The sequence below is a fragment of the Neofelis nebulosa genome, chromosome 4 (genome assembly GCF_028018385.1).
Source record: "Neofelis nebulosa isolate mNeoNeb1 chromosome 4, mNeoNeb1.pri, whole genome shotgun sequence".
Classification (NCBI taxonomy): Eukaryota; Metazoa; Chordata; class Mammalia; order Carnivora; family Felidae; genus Neofelis; species Neofelis nebulosa.
This window is the reverse complement of record NC_080785.1, coordinates 92,760,037-92,773,157: the sequence shown is the minus strand read 5'-3', so window position 1 is coordinate 92,773,157 and position 13,121 is coordinate 92,760,037. Positions and strand designations below refer to the sequence as shown.

At 43.3% G+C, this 13,121-nt stretch overlaps 1 protein-coding gene and 1 long non-coding RNA gene across 5 annotated transcripts in view; both read right to left on the bottom strand.

The window, feature by feature from the left end:
• Window positions 1–13,121, bottom strand: part of LOC131511010 (uncharacterized) — a 246,937-nt gene that overhangs the window by 11,306 nt on the left and 222,510 nt on the right. The gene's annotated exons all lie outside the window — the stretch shown is intronic.
• The window catches only part of SLC26A4 (solute carrier family 26 member 4), a 53,856-nt gene that overhangs the window by 11,306 nt on the left and 29,429 nt on the right, over window positions 1–13,121 (bottom strand). For 3 of the 4 annotated variants that reach the window (XM_058728765.1, XM_058728766.1, XM_058728767.1), the window contains exons 11-17: window positions 9,984–10,061; window positions 9,747–9,842; window positions 8,250–8,356; window positions 5,675–5,744; window positions 3,824–3,916; window positions 2,838–2,933; window positions 1,997–2,227 (exon numbers count right to left, since the gene is read on the bottom strand). In XM_058728765.1, coding sequence (XP_058584748.1) covers window positions 1,997–2,227; window positions 2,838–2,933; window positions 3,824–3,916; window positions 5,675–5,744; window positions 8,250–8,356; window positions 9,747–9,842; window positions 9,984–10,061 — 771 coding nt within the window. Of the gene's footprint in view, window positions 1–1,996; window positions 2,228–2,371; window positions 2,488–2,837; window positions 2,934–3,823; window positions 3,917–5,674; window positions 5,745–8,249; window positions 8,357–9,746; window positions 9,843–9,983; window positions 10,062–13,121 lie in introns of those variants that run through there. The other variant, XM_058728768.1, reaches the window with a different exon arrangement.

The following is a 13,121-nucleotide window of genomic DNA, read 5'->3' as shown; positions in this document are numbered from 1 at the left end:
AAAGAGCCATGTGAAAAGATGCTCAACATCACTCATAATGCTAAGTGAAATAAGTCAGAGAAAGACAAATACCATACGATTTCACTCATACGTGGAATTTAAGAAACAAAGCAAATGAGCCAAGAAACAAAAAAAACCCAGAGTCTTAAATGCAGAGAACAAACTGGTGGGTTGCCAGAGGGGAGAAGGGTGAATAAAGGAAATTAAGAGTACCCTTATTGTGGTGAGCACTAAATAATGTATAGAATTTGTTGAATCATTATATTATTCATCTGAAACTAATGTTATACTGTATGTTAATTATATTTCAGTAAAAATTTAAAATTAAAAACAAAAAATCAAGACATGAGAACTATGGGCAATAATAAAAGAGAACTTCACATTTTAAGGGAAAAAAAATCAAGACCTCTGTATGGAGATATAAATAAATAGGTGTGGGTGTGGGAAATATCCTGGTATTAGATAAGTTAGTACTCTCCCCAAAAGTAATTCATTAAACCCTTTGCCCAATACAATCTACAATGGATCTGAACCAAAGACGAGAGTAAAGTGCACAGTAAAGAATAAGATTTATGTTTTCATTTATGTTCTCAAATGAGCATTATAATAGCCACGTTTTCTAAAAGAACTGGAATAGAACCTGTCAGTGTGTGTGTGTGTGTGTGTGTTTAGAGAGAGCACAAGCAAGGAAGAGGGACAGTGGGGACAGAAAGAGAATCCCAAGTAGGCTCCACACTCAGCATGGAGCCCAATGTGGAGCTTGATCCCACGACCCTGGGAATCACAACCTGAGCCAAAATCAAGAGTCAGATGCTCAACTGAGCCACCAGGTGCCCTGCAACTGTCAGCATATTCTTGAACTCTTCTGTCAAGTATAATCACTTTTTCTGCCTAACCTGCCTACTATCCACCCGGTGGAATCATTTCCTGCCCTTGCAGAGGTAGCCAGGAAGCCCTAACTAGGCTAAACCTCAGTAAGGGTTTCATTTCCGAAGTTTTTAAATAGACTTTAAACATTTTTAAATTTTAATTCCAGTGTAGTTAACATATCAGTTCCAGGTGTACAAAACAGGGATTCAGCAGTTCCATATATGCCTCAGTGCTCATCAAGAGAAGTGTACTCTTAATCCCCTTCACCTATTGGGGTCATTTCCATGTTATTACATCTGATTGTCAGTACCTTGACCCTGCTTTTGTCTCCAACCCTCTTACTACAACCTGCAGCTTCACCTAAACTTGACACTTGCAGTCAAGTTGACCCTAATTAGTCTGTTTTGGAGCACTTCACATGGTTGTCTTTATTTTATTTTTTTAATGTTTATTTATTTTTGAGAGAGAGAGACAGACAGACAGAGTGTGAGCGGGGGAAGGGCAGAGAGAGAGGGAGACATGGAATCAGAGGCAGGCTCTAGGCTCTGAGCTGTCAGCACAGAGGCCAACGCGGGGCTCAAACTCATGAACTGTGAGATCATGACCTGAGCTGAAATTGGTCCCATGACCCAGGAGCCCCCATTTTTTCTTCTTTTAAATATTCCATTTTCTATACTCAAAAAAATAAAACCTAATAAATATTAATATTTGCTGAGATACTTCTAAACATTCTTTCTTTATATATACATAGCATATATATATATTATATATTAGCTTTTTTATTAGCTACATATATAATATGTCCATATATATAAACCTATTTAATCTTCATAACAACCCCATGAAGTAGGTACCATCATTACTCCCATATTGCAGATTAAGAAATTGAGGTACAGACAGATTAAGCAACCTGTCCATGGACACACTGTGAGTAAGTGGGAGAGCCGGGATTCAACCACATGTCTGGCCTCGCAGTCTATGCTTTAAAATACTACACTGTGTTGCAAAAGCATTCCTCTAGAAAAATTACAGATCCGACAATCACCCTTTTGCAAGACCAGGTACCCCGTATCATGGTACTATGGCCAAAGCTCCAAATCTGTCATTCAAAGCACCAAAACCTTACCATTCGCAATGATCTCACTCCAACAACATCCAAGAAAGACACAGCTCCACAATCAAGCACGAGGCTGTGGATTGGCACTTTGGGAACATTCACTTTGACCGGAAGCTCAGAGTTCCAATCCACTTGAATCTCTATTTCCTTGGTTGGGATATCAAGGTCTTCTGGGTCTTCAACATCTTCATCAGGCTCAAAAGCATCATTTGATGAACCAGCATCCCTTATAATGCCATTCTAAACAAAGAAAACACTGCCAACTTAGTTGCCAATGACAGGGACACCTTGCAATAATGCATCTCAAATTACTTAAAAGTCCTATACACTTTTCCTTGGCGAGCAAAACATCAAAGGGATGAACTCTTAAGGAATGAGATTTACCTCAGTCCAAACTGTGATGTTCCCTAAGAAGAAAAATGGAAGAGCAGAGGAGCCAGGAAACTCTTGATTTCTGGAAGATTGTGGAACTTGGCCAAGAGATACATAGGCAGGAGAGTCTGAATAAAAGGTAATAGATCTAAAAGTTTATGAACTTAGCTGCCTTCTGTTGTGAGCATTTTTCTGGCATTGAATTAGCATTTATTTTGTTCCCTTCAGTAAAAATAAGGTTTATTTCTCTATGGGAAAAAGTATCACACTCTGTGTTTCCAGAGAGTTCTGCTGATTTTTTAATTCTCTCCCATTCCCTCTTGTCTACAAGAATAACTGTCGTCCAACATACATTGTCAACTGCCTGAACACATCTGGGTACCAAAGCAAATAAATCTAACTTTCAACTGTCTAACTGCTTTCATTTTCACATGAGAAGGAAAGGGATTTAACAAGAAAAAGAAAGATGTCGCCTCACCTTTGTTGCCCTTAATTGTCCTTTTTTGATGAGTTTCTGTATTGTCCTCAGTGCTTTCAGTCTCTTATTATACACTCTAATGGCATCAAATCCAACCTTTGGAAAGAAATGTCAAGTTACTTAAAACATCTGGTTCCTAATGCTCATTAACGGTAATTGTTATCTGGAAAGGCGATTTCCCAAGTGGTATTATTCCTTGAGACATCCTGCCAAAAAAGAAATTCTGAGGTCTAGTGGAGGTCTCCAGTATCACCCCTACCCCACCTAGCCAGAGACTCAGGGAAGACAGTCTCATATTAAAGGCTCTAAAAGAGTAAAATACAAACAAACAAACAAAGCAAAAAAAAAAAACAAAAACAAACAAAAACACCACACAGAATAACCTCTTTAGCTTTAAGTCTGTGTTAACAAATTTCCTTGACATCACAGAGCCCTTTTGCTATTGCAAAATCTATGACCATTCCCTTGAACCAGTTTGCTCTGGAACTCACTTAAGAAAAACACTGATATAGGGGTAAACCTCAGCTTCAAAGCTTGGCATGCCATTCTAGGCCAGAATTTCTGGCTTACATATTCCACTTACACTTTCTACTCTTTACTCCAACTGGGCAAACACCCTCCCTGCCCAAATACATGTCCTTACCTCTGACTCTCAGCTCACATAGTTTCCAAACACCTGACATAATCTTATGTGATTAGCCCAACTCACATGGATTTCTCCCTTCTCTGAACTCTTCACATTTACTGTCTAAACTACTGTTTTGGTCTTCCATAGTTATTGCTACCTGGATTTTAACGTATGGTATTTCTGGGTCCTTACCTGTTGCCAAACAGATTGTAAGTTACTTAGATGTTATAATTCTTAAAGCCCCATACAAACGGAATAGGGTGTAGGGTCTTGTCCAGTTTGAGGCAATAAATACCCGTAGAATGAATGAAGTCTCAAAGGAGGTTATAAACCAAATTTCTAGGGATAAAATACTCACTGTGGACTTGATACATTTTTTAAAACCATCAACGTTGCCGTAAAAAATGGGACTGGAAAATCTAAGAATCTTCACTCCTTCAGGTTCTTCAATCTGGCATTAAGAAAACAAAATGTGTGAAGTTAAATAATTTCAGCCTTCAAATATTTAATTAAATTTCTGGCTTTTCGGCTAGGAGCCAAGTTACAATTACTCTGAGGGGCTGGACGACAGCACTCACTTCTCCCTGAACAGGGTCTGTCTCCACTTAGGAGGCAATAGGTTATTCAAACTACTGGAACTTTACAGTCCCATAGAAGATCAAGTTAGGAAGGGCCTTCGTAAGCAATTATTCAACACTCTGATTTCCAGATGGAGAAACTGAGGCTGAGAATGAGGACGTGATTTGCCTCAGGTTCATACCACGGAACCCCAATTTGTTCTTTGGCTAAAATTCTTTAAAAAAAAAAAAAAAAAAAAAAAAGGAGTGTTGGAGCACCAAGGTGGCTCAGTGGGTTAAGCATCCAACTCTTGATTTCGGCTTAGGTCATGATCTCATTGTTTGTGAGTTCGAGCCCTGCATCAGGCTCTGTGCCAGGGAGCCTGCTTGGGACTCTCTCTCTCTCTTTCCCTCTCTTTTTGCCCCTCCCCCTCTTGCTCTCTCTCTCTCAAAATAAATATATAAACTTAGAAAAAAAGAAGGAACAAGAAAAAAGGTAGTAAACTGAGGGGATGTGCAAGAATGGAGGCCAACAATGTCGGTTGCTTGCTCTCACCCTGACACATGGTGGCCAGACCAAAAGTAGATCTTGCGAAATCCTAGACTTTTCTAGTCTTTAGGAATCATAGCAATTTCAGTCCGAGCCCCTGAGGTGAGAAAACAGGTGTTGGGAGGCTGAGTGATGTGGACAGAGTCTCCCCAAAGTGGAGCCTGGAACTGCAAACCCCAAACTCAGCCCATGATTCCCTGAGCCAAAAGATTCTCTACCATCATTGTTTAGCTCTTGGCAGTGCCGAGAAAGATGTGGAAATAAATTAAGTAGCAGCTAATGGAATTCCAGATTCTGTGTCCAACACTTTTTTACGCTAAATTGGTTTTTTTCTTGATTTTCTTTCTCTGCTTTTTCATCGCCGTTTCCCCTGGTGACCGCTAAGCTACTTCAAGGAACACAAGCCTATAAGTGGGATGTGTCTTTTCTTTATGTTTTCACTTCCAATATTATATGTCATTTCTTCCAATTCCAAGATTGGAGCAAAATGTCTAATCAGAGAGCTTAAAAGTCTTGTGTTAGCATTAAATGAAGATAATCTTACAGGGATTTCAGATGATTTCATGGGGGGTAAGGATTACATAGCAGAGAAATAGAATTTTGATGCAACTTCTGGAAATAATTAAACTGCTTATTTTTTAAAATTCCTTTTACAATGGTTTTACATTAAAAGGACATTCAGGGGTGCCTGGGTGGCTCAGTCAGTTAAGCGTCCAACTCCAGCTCAGGCCATGATCTCATGGGTTCGTGAGTTTGAGTCCCACATTGGGCTTTCTGCTGTCAGCACAAAGCTGGCTTCAGATCCTCTGTGCCCCTGTCCCCATCCCCCGCCCCTTCCCATGCTCTCTCTCTAAAATAAATAAACATTAAAAAACAAACAAACATTCAAACTAGCATGGACACAATTCATACAAACCATGGATAGCAGAGAGCACATTAGGTCAAAGTTTTCATGACACCCCCAGTGAACTTCTAAACTTTCCTGGAAGAAGCCTCCCCCTTTAGCTACCTTGTACCTAACACACTGAAAGAGAAATATGCTACCCCCTGAAAATCCAGGCTAGCAACCCAAGGGCAGCAACTGTCTCACAAAGGCACTTACATTTTTGTAATTCTTGGTACTTTTGTAAATGTCTGTGCTAGGAATGCTTCCAAGGCTGTTCCATGAGGGACTAAAAGAAGAAAAATTAGGTCAGGATTTTGTGGAACAGGCATACTTTGGAATAAAAAATGACAAGACATCACAGATCCGAAAGTGCCCATCATTCTTGGCTCTTTATTGCATTGTGTGTCCTTGTTAGCGATCACATCTTCCTGCAGCTAATTCTGAAATGAACACCTGGTGTTTGCGTGGGTCCTTGGAGAAGGAGGATTTTCCTGAGGGCTGAGAGAAGTCATGAACATCCCACTCCCCTGTGTACAACTCTTTAGAGGCCAAGCAAAGAGCTTTCACACATGTTAAGTTTTATCTAGGAGCCGCCAAACTTCTGGAAGGTCAGCAGTACTGTCCTCATTTTTATGGTTGAGTAAGCTGAGGTTCAGATAAGGCCAAAAAGGCCCTGGAGGTAAGGTTAGGTTAGGTTATCTTTAACCCAGGGGCCCTCAGTGCCTGGCACAGTGCCTGGAACTTACTCGGGAGTTAGAACAACTGTCTGATGAAATATGGCAAGTCTGCGGTGATCAGACTAGTCTCAATTTCTAGAAATGGGAGCCTGGGAGAGCCAGCAGTACATCCTTCCCATCAACCAGACTGTTCACTTCCTGTTCCTGGTACCATCAAATAACTTCCGTGATTCTTCAGGTGTGACTAGGGACAGGTGCTAAACATAATTCCCGAAGAAAGAGTGTCTGTTTGTGTGCCCTCTGGATCAGCCGTATAATTACTGGAAATGAAATATTGCGGAGGATACAATTTTTGGTTGGCGAAAAGCCTAGTTACCAAATCAGTGGCCAAAACGTACCACTGCTTTCTCCTCAGCTTACTGGGCTGTGCCAAATTTTCAGAGTGTTCATAAGCTATAGAGCCTCTCTCTACAAACCTTTCTCTCCCAACCACACCCATGCAAGGCAAAGCACACACTGTGGCATACAGACCATGAGAAGAAACATCTTCCAAGGACAGGTTCTGAGTTACTTCCCAGCAGCAAATTGGGTACTTTGGGAGCTTGTGAACTCTCCTGGGCCCTTGGGGAACCAGTTAAGAGTGCTGAGGCAGTGAACATAAGCTTTGGGGAAGACTCCAACGTGCCAGGGTAGGGAAGAAGTAGGAGAAGGAGAATTGGCCAGTGGAACAACAAGGGTGGGCTTATGCTAAGTTGAAGGTGTCTCAGCTGATGTTTTTCCAGATTCTTTTAACCTTCATGGCCCAAGCACAGGCAGAGAAGAGGCCAGAACTCTGGAAAGATCACAGAAGTTTTGAGGCAGAAACCTGGCTCTGCTTGCCTCTCTGTTCAGACAATTTCATAAACACAGAAGAGCACATACCAAAAGCCTCTTAAGAGTCAAAACAAAGGGTGCCTGGTGGCTCAGTCGGTTAAGTGTCCAACTTTGGCTCAGGTCATGATCTCATGGTTCGAGAGTTTGAGCCCCACATCGGACCCTATGCTGACAGCTCAGAGCCTGGAGCCTGCTTTGGATTCTCTGTCTCCCTCTTTCTCTCTTTGCCCCTCCCCAACTTGTGCGTTTGCTCTCTCTCTCTCTCTCTCAAAAATAAACATTAAAAAAAAAAAGAGTGAAAACAAAACCAACAAAAAACCATACACCTTCCGGCTCTCTCACAGATTGTTTTCCATGACATCAAGCCATGTCTTTGCTCTTTTCACTCTGTATATGACCTAATTACGTCTATTTCACATAATAATGTGGTTTCTTGGGTACATGTTTTCTTTGGCAGACTGAATGAAATCGGGCTACAGTCAACGCTTTTAAAATCTTCTGTTCTGAGTTATTAGCTTCAGGAGAAAATGAGCTATAATACACTTAGTGGCTATCTTGTCCCAAGCCAGTATGTGCCCCACAGACTGCATCTCATTTGCAGAAGGAACCACAGAGCCACGTCAGTCCTTACTGAGTCACGCATCTTTTATTCTTACTGTGACCGGAAGGAGAAGGCAGCAGTAGAGCATGTGACTAAATGCACAGATTTAGGGGTGAGATACATCCGGGTTCAAGCCCTGACTCTGCAACTTACTAGCTGTGTGATCTTAGGGAAGGTTCTTAACCTTTCGGAGCTTTGATTTTCTTTTCTGTAGAATGAGAATTAAAAAACCTATTCATGGGATTGTCCCAAAGACTAAATATGATCATGTGTGCCAAGCACTATAGGCTTAATTCACAGAAACCCTCAATACATAGTGACTATTATGAAAGGGAGTGGTTTCCCTATATTTTATTAGAATGGTATAAGAAATCTCAGGGTGTAGGGAGCCAGGGTGGCTCAGTCGGTTGAGCATCCGACTCTTGGTTTCTGCTCAGGTCATGATCTCACAGTTTGTGACTTTGAGCCCCACATCAGGCTCCGTGCTGTCGGATCGGAGCCTGGGAGCCTCTCTCTCCCTCTCTCTCTGGCCCTCCCCCGCTTGTACTCTTTCTCAAATAAATAAACTTAAAAAAAAAAAAAAAGAGATCTCAGGGCATGTTGTCTTCTTTTGGGGAAATCTGGGTCTTACATTACTCACAATTGAACTCTCAGGACCACAGTCAGTAATCCAAACATGAGCCCAGCTAGTAAACCGAGGTCCAGCCCCAGAATGATGGACGCTATGCACGTAAACACCCAGATAACCTAGGACAAAACAGAAATGGAAAGAACCTCGTTAATCTGTCAGGGACCATCAGGTGAGACACTACCTGTAAAAACAAGAAGATCAATTGTCCATGAACAAATTCCGCTTTTTAAAAATATTCTTACTTCATTTCATGTTTCAATGGAAGTAGAAACTGATGTTTCCAACAAAGACCAATTGTCCCATTTCAATGTTTTGTTTTTAATTTAAGTTTTGAATAGGGAATATATTAACGTGGTTCAAAATGGAAGTAATATTAAAAAGGTGTACAGTAGAAAACCTTGCTTCCGACCCTCTCCCCTCTTCACCTGTCCAACACCCTCACTTGTGTTCACATTTCCATGTGTCTGTGTGCATGTACATGTGCACACTTTTCACCAGTAGTTTTTGCAAGTACAAGCAAATACGACTGCATAGCATTATTTTATGTTCCCACATTTCTTAAATATTTTATTTATTTTTTTAATTTTTAGAAAATGTTTATTTATTTATTTTGAGAGAGAGAGAGAGAGAGCACAAACAGGGTAGGGGCAGAGAGACAGGGAGAGAACCCCAAGCAGCCTCAGTGCTGTCAAGGCAGAGCCCAGCGTGGGGCTATATCCCACAAACCGTTGAGATCATGACCTGAGCCAAAATCAAGAGTTGGAGGCTCAGGGTGCCTGGGTGGCTCAGTTGGTTAAGCATCCATCTTCGGCTCAGGTCATGATCTCACGGTCTGGGAGTTCAAGTTCTGTGTCAGGCTCTGTGCTGACAGCTCAGAGCCTGGAGCCCGCTTGGATTCGGTGTCTCCCTCCCCCTCTCTCTCTTTCTCTCTCTCTGCCCCAACCCCACTTGTGCTCTCTCTCTCTCTAAAAAATAAATAAACATTAAAAAAAAGAGTTGGAGGTTTAACCGACTGAGCCACCCAGGCACCCAGTTAGCTTCTGGCTTTTATGGTTCCTCAGAACAGTTCTGAAGGTTACTTAGGTCAGAGTTAAACTCAGTAAGGGTTTTGTATTTTGGTTTTGCTTTGTTTGAGTTTCGTTTGTCCTTCTATATTACAGAGGGGTTTATTTTTATTATTTTTATTTATTTTTATTTTTTCATTTTTATTATTATTTTTTAGAAAGCTCATTTCTTTTTATTATTTTTTTAATGTGTTTATTTGGTCTGGTGTTTAATGTGTTTATGTGGGATTCTTCCTAGATGGAAATACATCTTCCCAGGGATACAGGACCTTCCCAAAGCTTGATTCACCTGGCAGGCTTTGGCTTATCCATCCAATTCTAATTTCTGCTCTGGGAGTCCCACAGCGCAGGTGAGATTGAGGAGAGAAGGGGACACAGTGATGCGGCAGGAAGCACATAAGAAACAAACATTTCAGACAAAAATGGGCAGCCAGTGACTTACTGCATCGATCTTATTCTGTCTCCACAGACGAGGAATGTCACACACCTGCATAAACATCCCTTTCAGGTTGGCGATTACAACAGCTGCCAAGACCGACTGTCAAGAGGGACAGGGAAGGCTGTGTTATTCAGGGGAATGGTCTTCCATGTGAGGATTTGTAAATCTCCTGTTATTTCTCTGGTGACAGAGCAGTGAAGAGAAATTATGCAATCGGGCTGTTGGGAAGCAGGGTTATACCTTCTGCAAGGGTTCCAGCAGCTTCCCCAGGGCAACAATGGCGACCATCACAACCCCAGCCGAGATGATGCCGGCAATCTGAAAGACACACACCTGCCATGAACGGGGTCCATCCCTCTCCCTCGTGTCTTCCAGCTTGCTGGATGTGTGCAGGAGAGCCTGGCCGTGGGTGCACCCCCCTGCCTCCCCCCTTCTGCTCAGTACTGTTGAGACAAATGAGAATTATTTCTTACGACTCTACACAACTGAAGGAAAAACGGGAAACATATATATGGTAGCTCTGGCAGGGAAATTAAAGAAAACATGAAGCCTGAGCTTGCTAAGGGAAAGCCAGCTGGGCCTGGATGTATTAACTTGTAATTATTTGCCATAGCGGGAAACATGGACCTCTCCCCTGCCACAACAACAGATCGTGAATGTTCTTGGGCAATAAATTCCCAAGGCACACATCTAATTCCTCCTCATTACTGAAGCAGTAGTCATAATAGCAGTTATTCTGATAACACATCGTACGGACGGCACCGATTTGCACAGAAGTCTCAGAGAAAATAAGTGTACCGGCCCTTCTGCAAATTCAAAATGCTACAGGAGCATAATGAGAAGTGGGACCATACCCCCTGCCTCCTCCAACAGTCCCTGGGCGCAGGCTCAAGAGTTTTGCCCCCCAGCAGCCCAAGTGATGATGGGGCAACAGCAGGGGTTAAAGGACCTTCAGAAACTTTACCTTCGCTGGCAAAACAAAGCTCTCCTAAGATCCATAAATAGTTAGGAGAGGCTGAGGGGGTGGGGCTATTCTCTGGTTTGGTTAGCTGACCAATGAACTCTCTGCTGAGACAGCTGGCACCTGGCCGAGGTGAAGACCAGAAGCTCTGAAACAAAGGAGAAAAGGAGACAGGGCACCAGAAGCAAAGCCACGAGAGAAGAAGCAACAGGGAGGATTGTACCGGGCGCAGGGGGCCGCCTGGTACCAGAGGTGTGAGCTGAAAGAGACAGATAAAGCCAACATACGTAGGAGATCTGAAAACCACAGGAAATTTCATAGCCACCGTCTTTCCACCTGGCAGACTGATCATTCAGGTTCCCACCGTGGTTACCTCAGCCTAAGGCAACATCATGCAAATGATGGGCTGTGCACATCCGGATGCTTTGTACATTCAGAGCCCTCTGTTAGGCTCTTTGCTGCCCATTAGCACCACGGCTCCAGGATGCCCGTGCCTTGGTGGTTTTCCCTCACCTCTCTAAGCAGAGCAGCTGATGTCCTCCCTTCTTCCCTCCCTTCCTTTCTTTCTTCCATACAATCGCTTAGCAAACATTGTTGTCTATCATGAGCCACTTGCACCTTGCCGTGGATGTAGGGCTCTATGAATTGTTAAAGGAAAGGGAGATCTGGGGACAGAGATGACAGCCCATGTCGAGGGGAATGGCCACCCACTCGCCAAATATATGCAACACAAAGCTGCCAATTATGGGGACCGGGACAAATTTTGGTCGCTATATTAAAATCTGCGAGGGGTCCATTACATGTACTCACTCTATCAGGCTGGTTTGTGGGAGGTGCTGTACATTTTATATCTATGAGCACATTCAGTCGCTAGAAAATTAATTATTCTGTTACAAGTGAGAAGGTAATCGGAGCTGAGGGAAGTTTGCAATCAGAATTACTTTTTAGTGAGTCAGCAGGAGTCCGATGGGGGTGAAAGAAACAACAGGTTGCAATGTTCAGCTCTTCTACAATCTGAGGATGTGCTGCAGACAGTTAACGGTCACTAACCCTCATTATTCCATTCCTTCATTCAGGAAGTATTCGCCGGGGTGTTTCTTTTGCGTCAGGGCACAGTATATGCATCACAGGTACCACGATGCTTTTCCTATCGTGAGGAGTTAATGACGGGAACACTAAGCGTCTACAGGTATGTGCCAGCACCTTACAAACATGGCGTGTGTTTGTTTTTAAATCCTCACAACATCCCTATGAGGGGGATACGATTAATCCTCCCATTTTATAGATGCTGAAAACTGAGGTCCCAACATCAGAGAAAACATGAGAAGCCACACAACGAGGGAAGAGCTGCCAGTGTGTGTGTTTGTGAGTCCCTGGATTGTAGTCCAGGCTATTAGACTTTTAACCCTGAACTTAGTATACATTTCAGTAATTAAAGAGCAAGTCACATCTGTGCTTGCTTCGTTCTTCACTACTGAAATCCTGGCATCCTTCATTCCTAAATATAATACCTGCCAGTGTGTTACGGCAGGTGTCAGCTTACCAGAACACCATTACCCCCAGACCTCTGCCAAGGCATCACTTTACACGGGCATTCTTCCTGGGGCGGCTGGCCCGTGCCTCCTTGGAGGCTGGAGGGCAACAGCAGGAGAGTGGACCTCACCACTTGGGGACCTGCCCGCACCCGCATGCTGCCATGGGAGTCTGTCAATGCCCCAGCTCAGGTGAAAGCCGCAGGGACCCGCGTGCTGACAGCCGCCTGAACACGGGGGCAGCTCTGGAGTCCCCTCCGGCCTCTTCCCCGGGGACCTCAGAGCACGGCTCTGCCTCTTGGCAAGGGCTGCGCTGTCTTACCTGCTCCCTCAGAGCGAGAAGTGTTCGCATCCCCAAGCCCCCGAAAAAGGAAACTCAATTATTAAAAGCAAAATTTTAGGGGCACCGGATGGCTAAGTCGGTTGAGCGTCCGACTTCGACTCAGGTTGACCTCACAGCTCATGAGTTTGAGCCCCACCTCCAGCTCACTACTGTCAGCACAGAGCCCACTTCAGATCCTCTCTTTGCCCTCCCCCACTTACACTCTCTCAAATATAAATAAACATTTTTTTTTAAAAAAAAAGCAAAATTCTGAAAATTAAAATTAAATTTTGTTCCGCTGGAGCCAAGAAACTGGTAGAGGCTCATTCTTCCAAACCCGGCACAGAGATCCATTATAAATGGAAAGGGAGCATCATGTGTGCCTGGGGGGGAACAAAGCTCCCCCTGGGCCACCGCAGGGAGTCACTAATTTTCTCAGCCCATCTCTTTTATAAAACCCTGTCTGAAGACCGTGTGTGTTAAGGGTACTGCCTTTGGATTTGTTGTTCTCCTTTATAGCCTCATTACACTTTTTACTCTTAAATAATAGCTGTGTGTGGGGA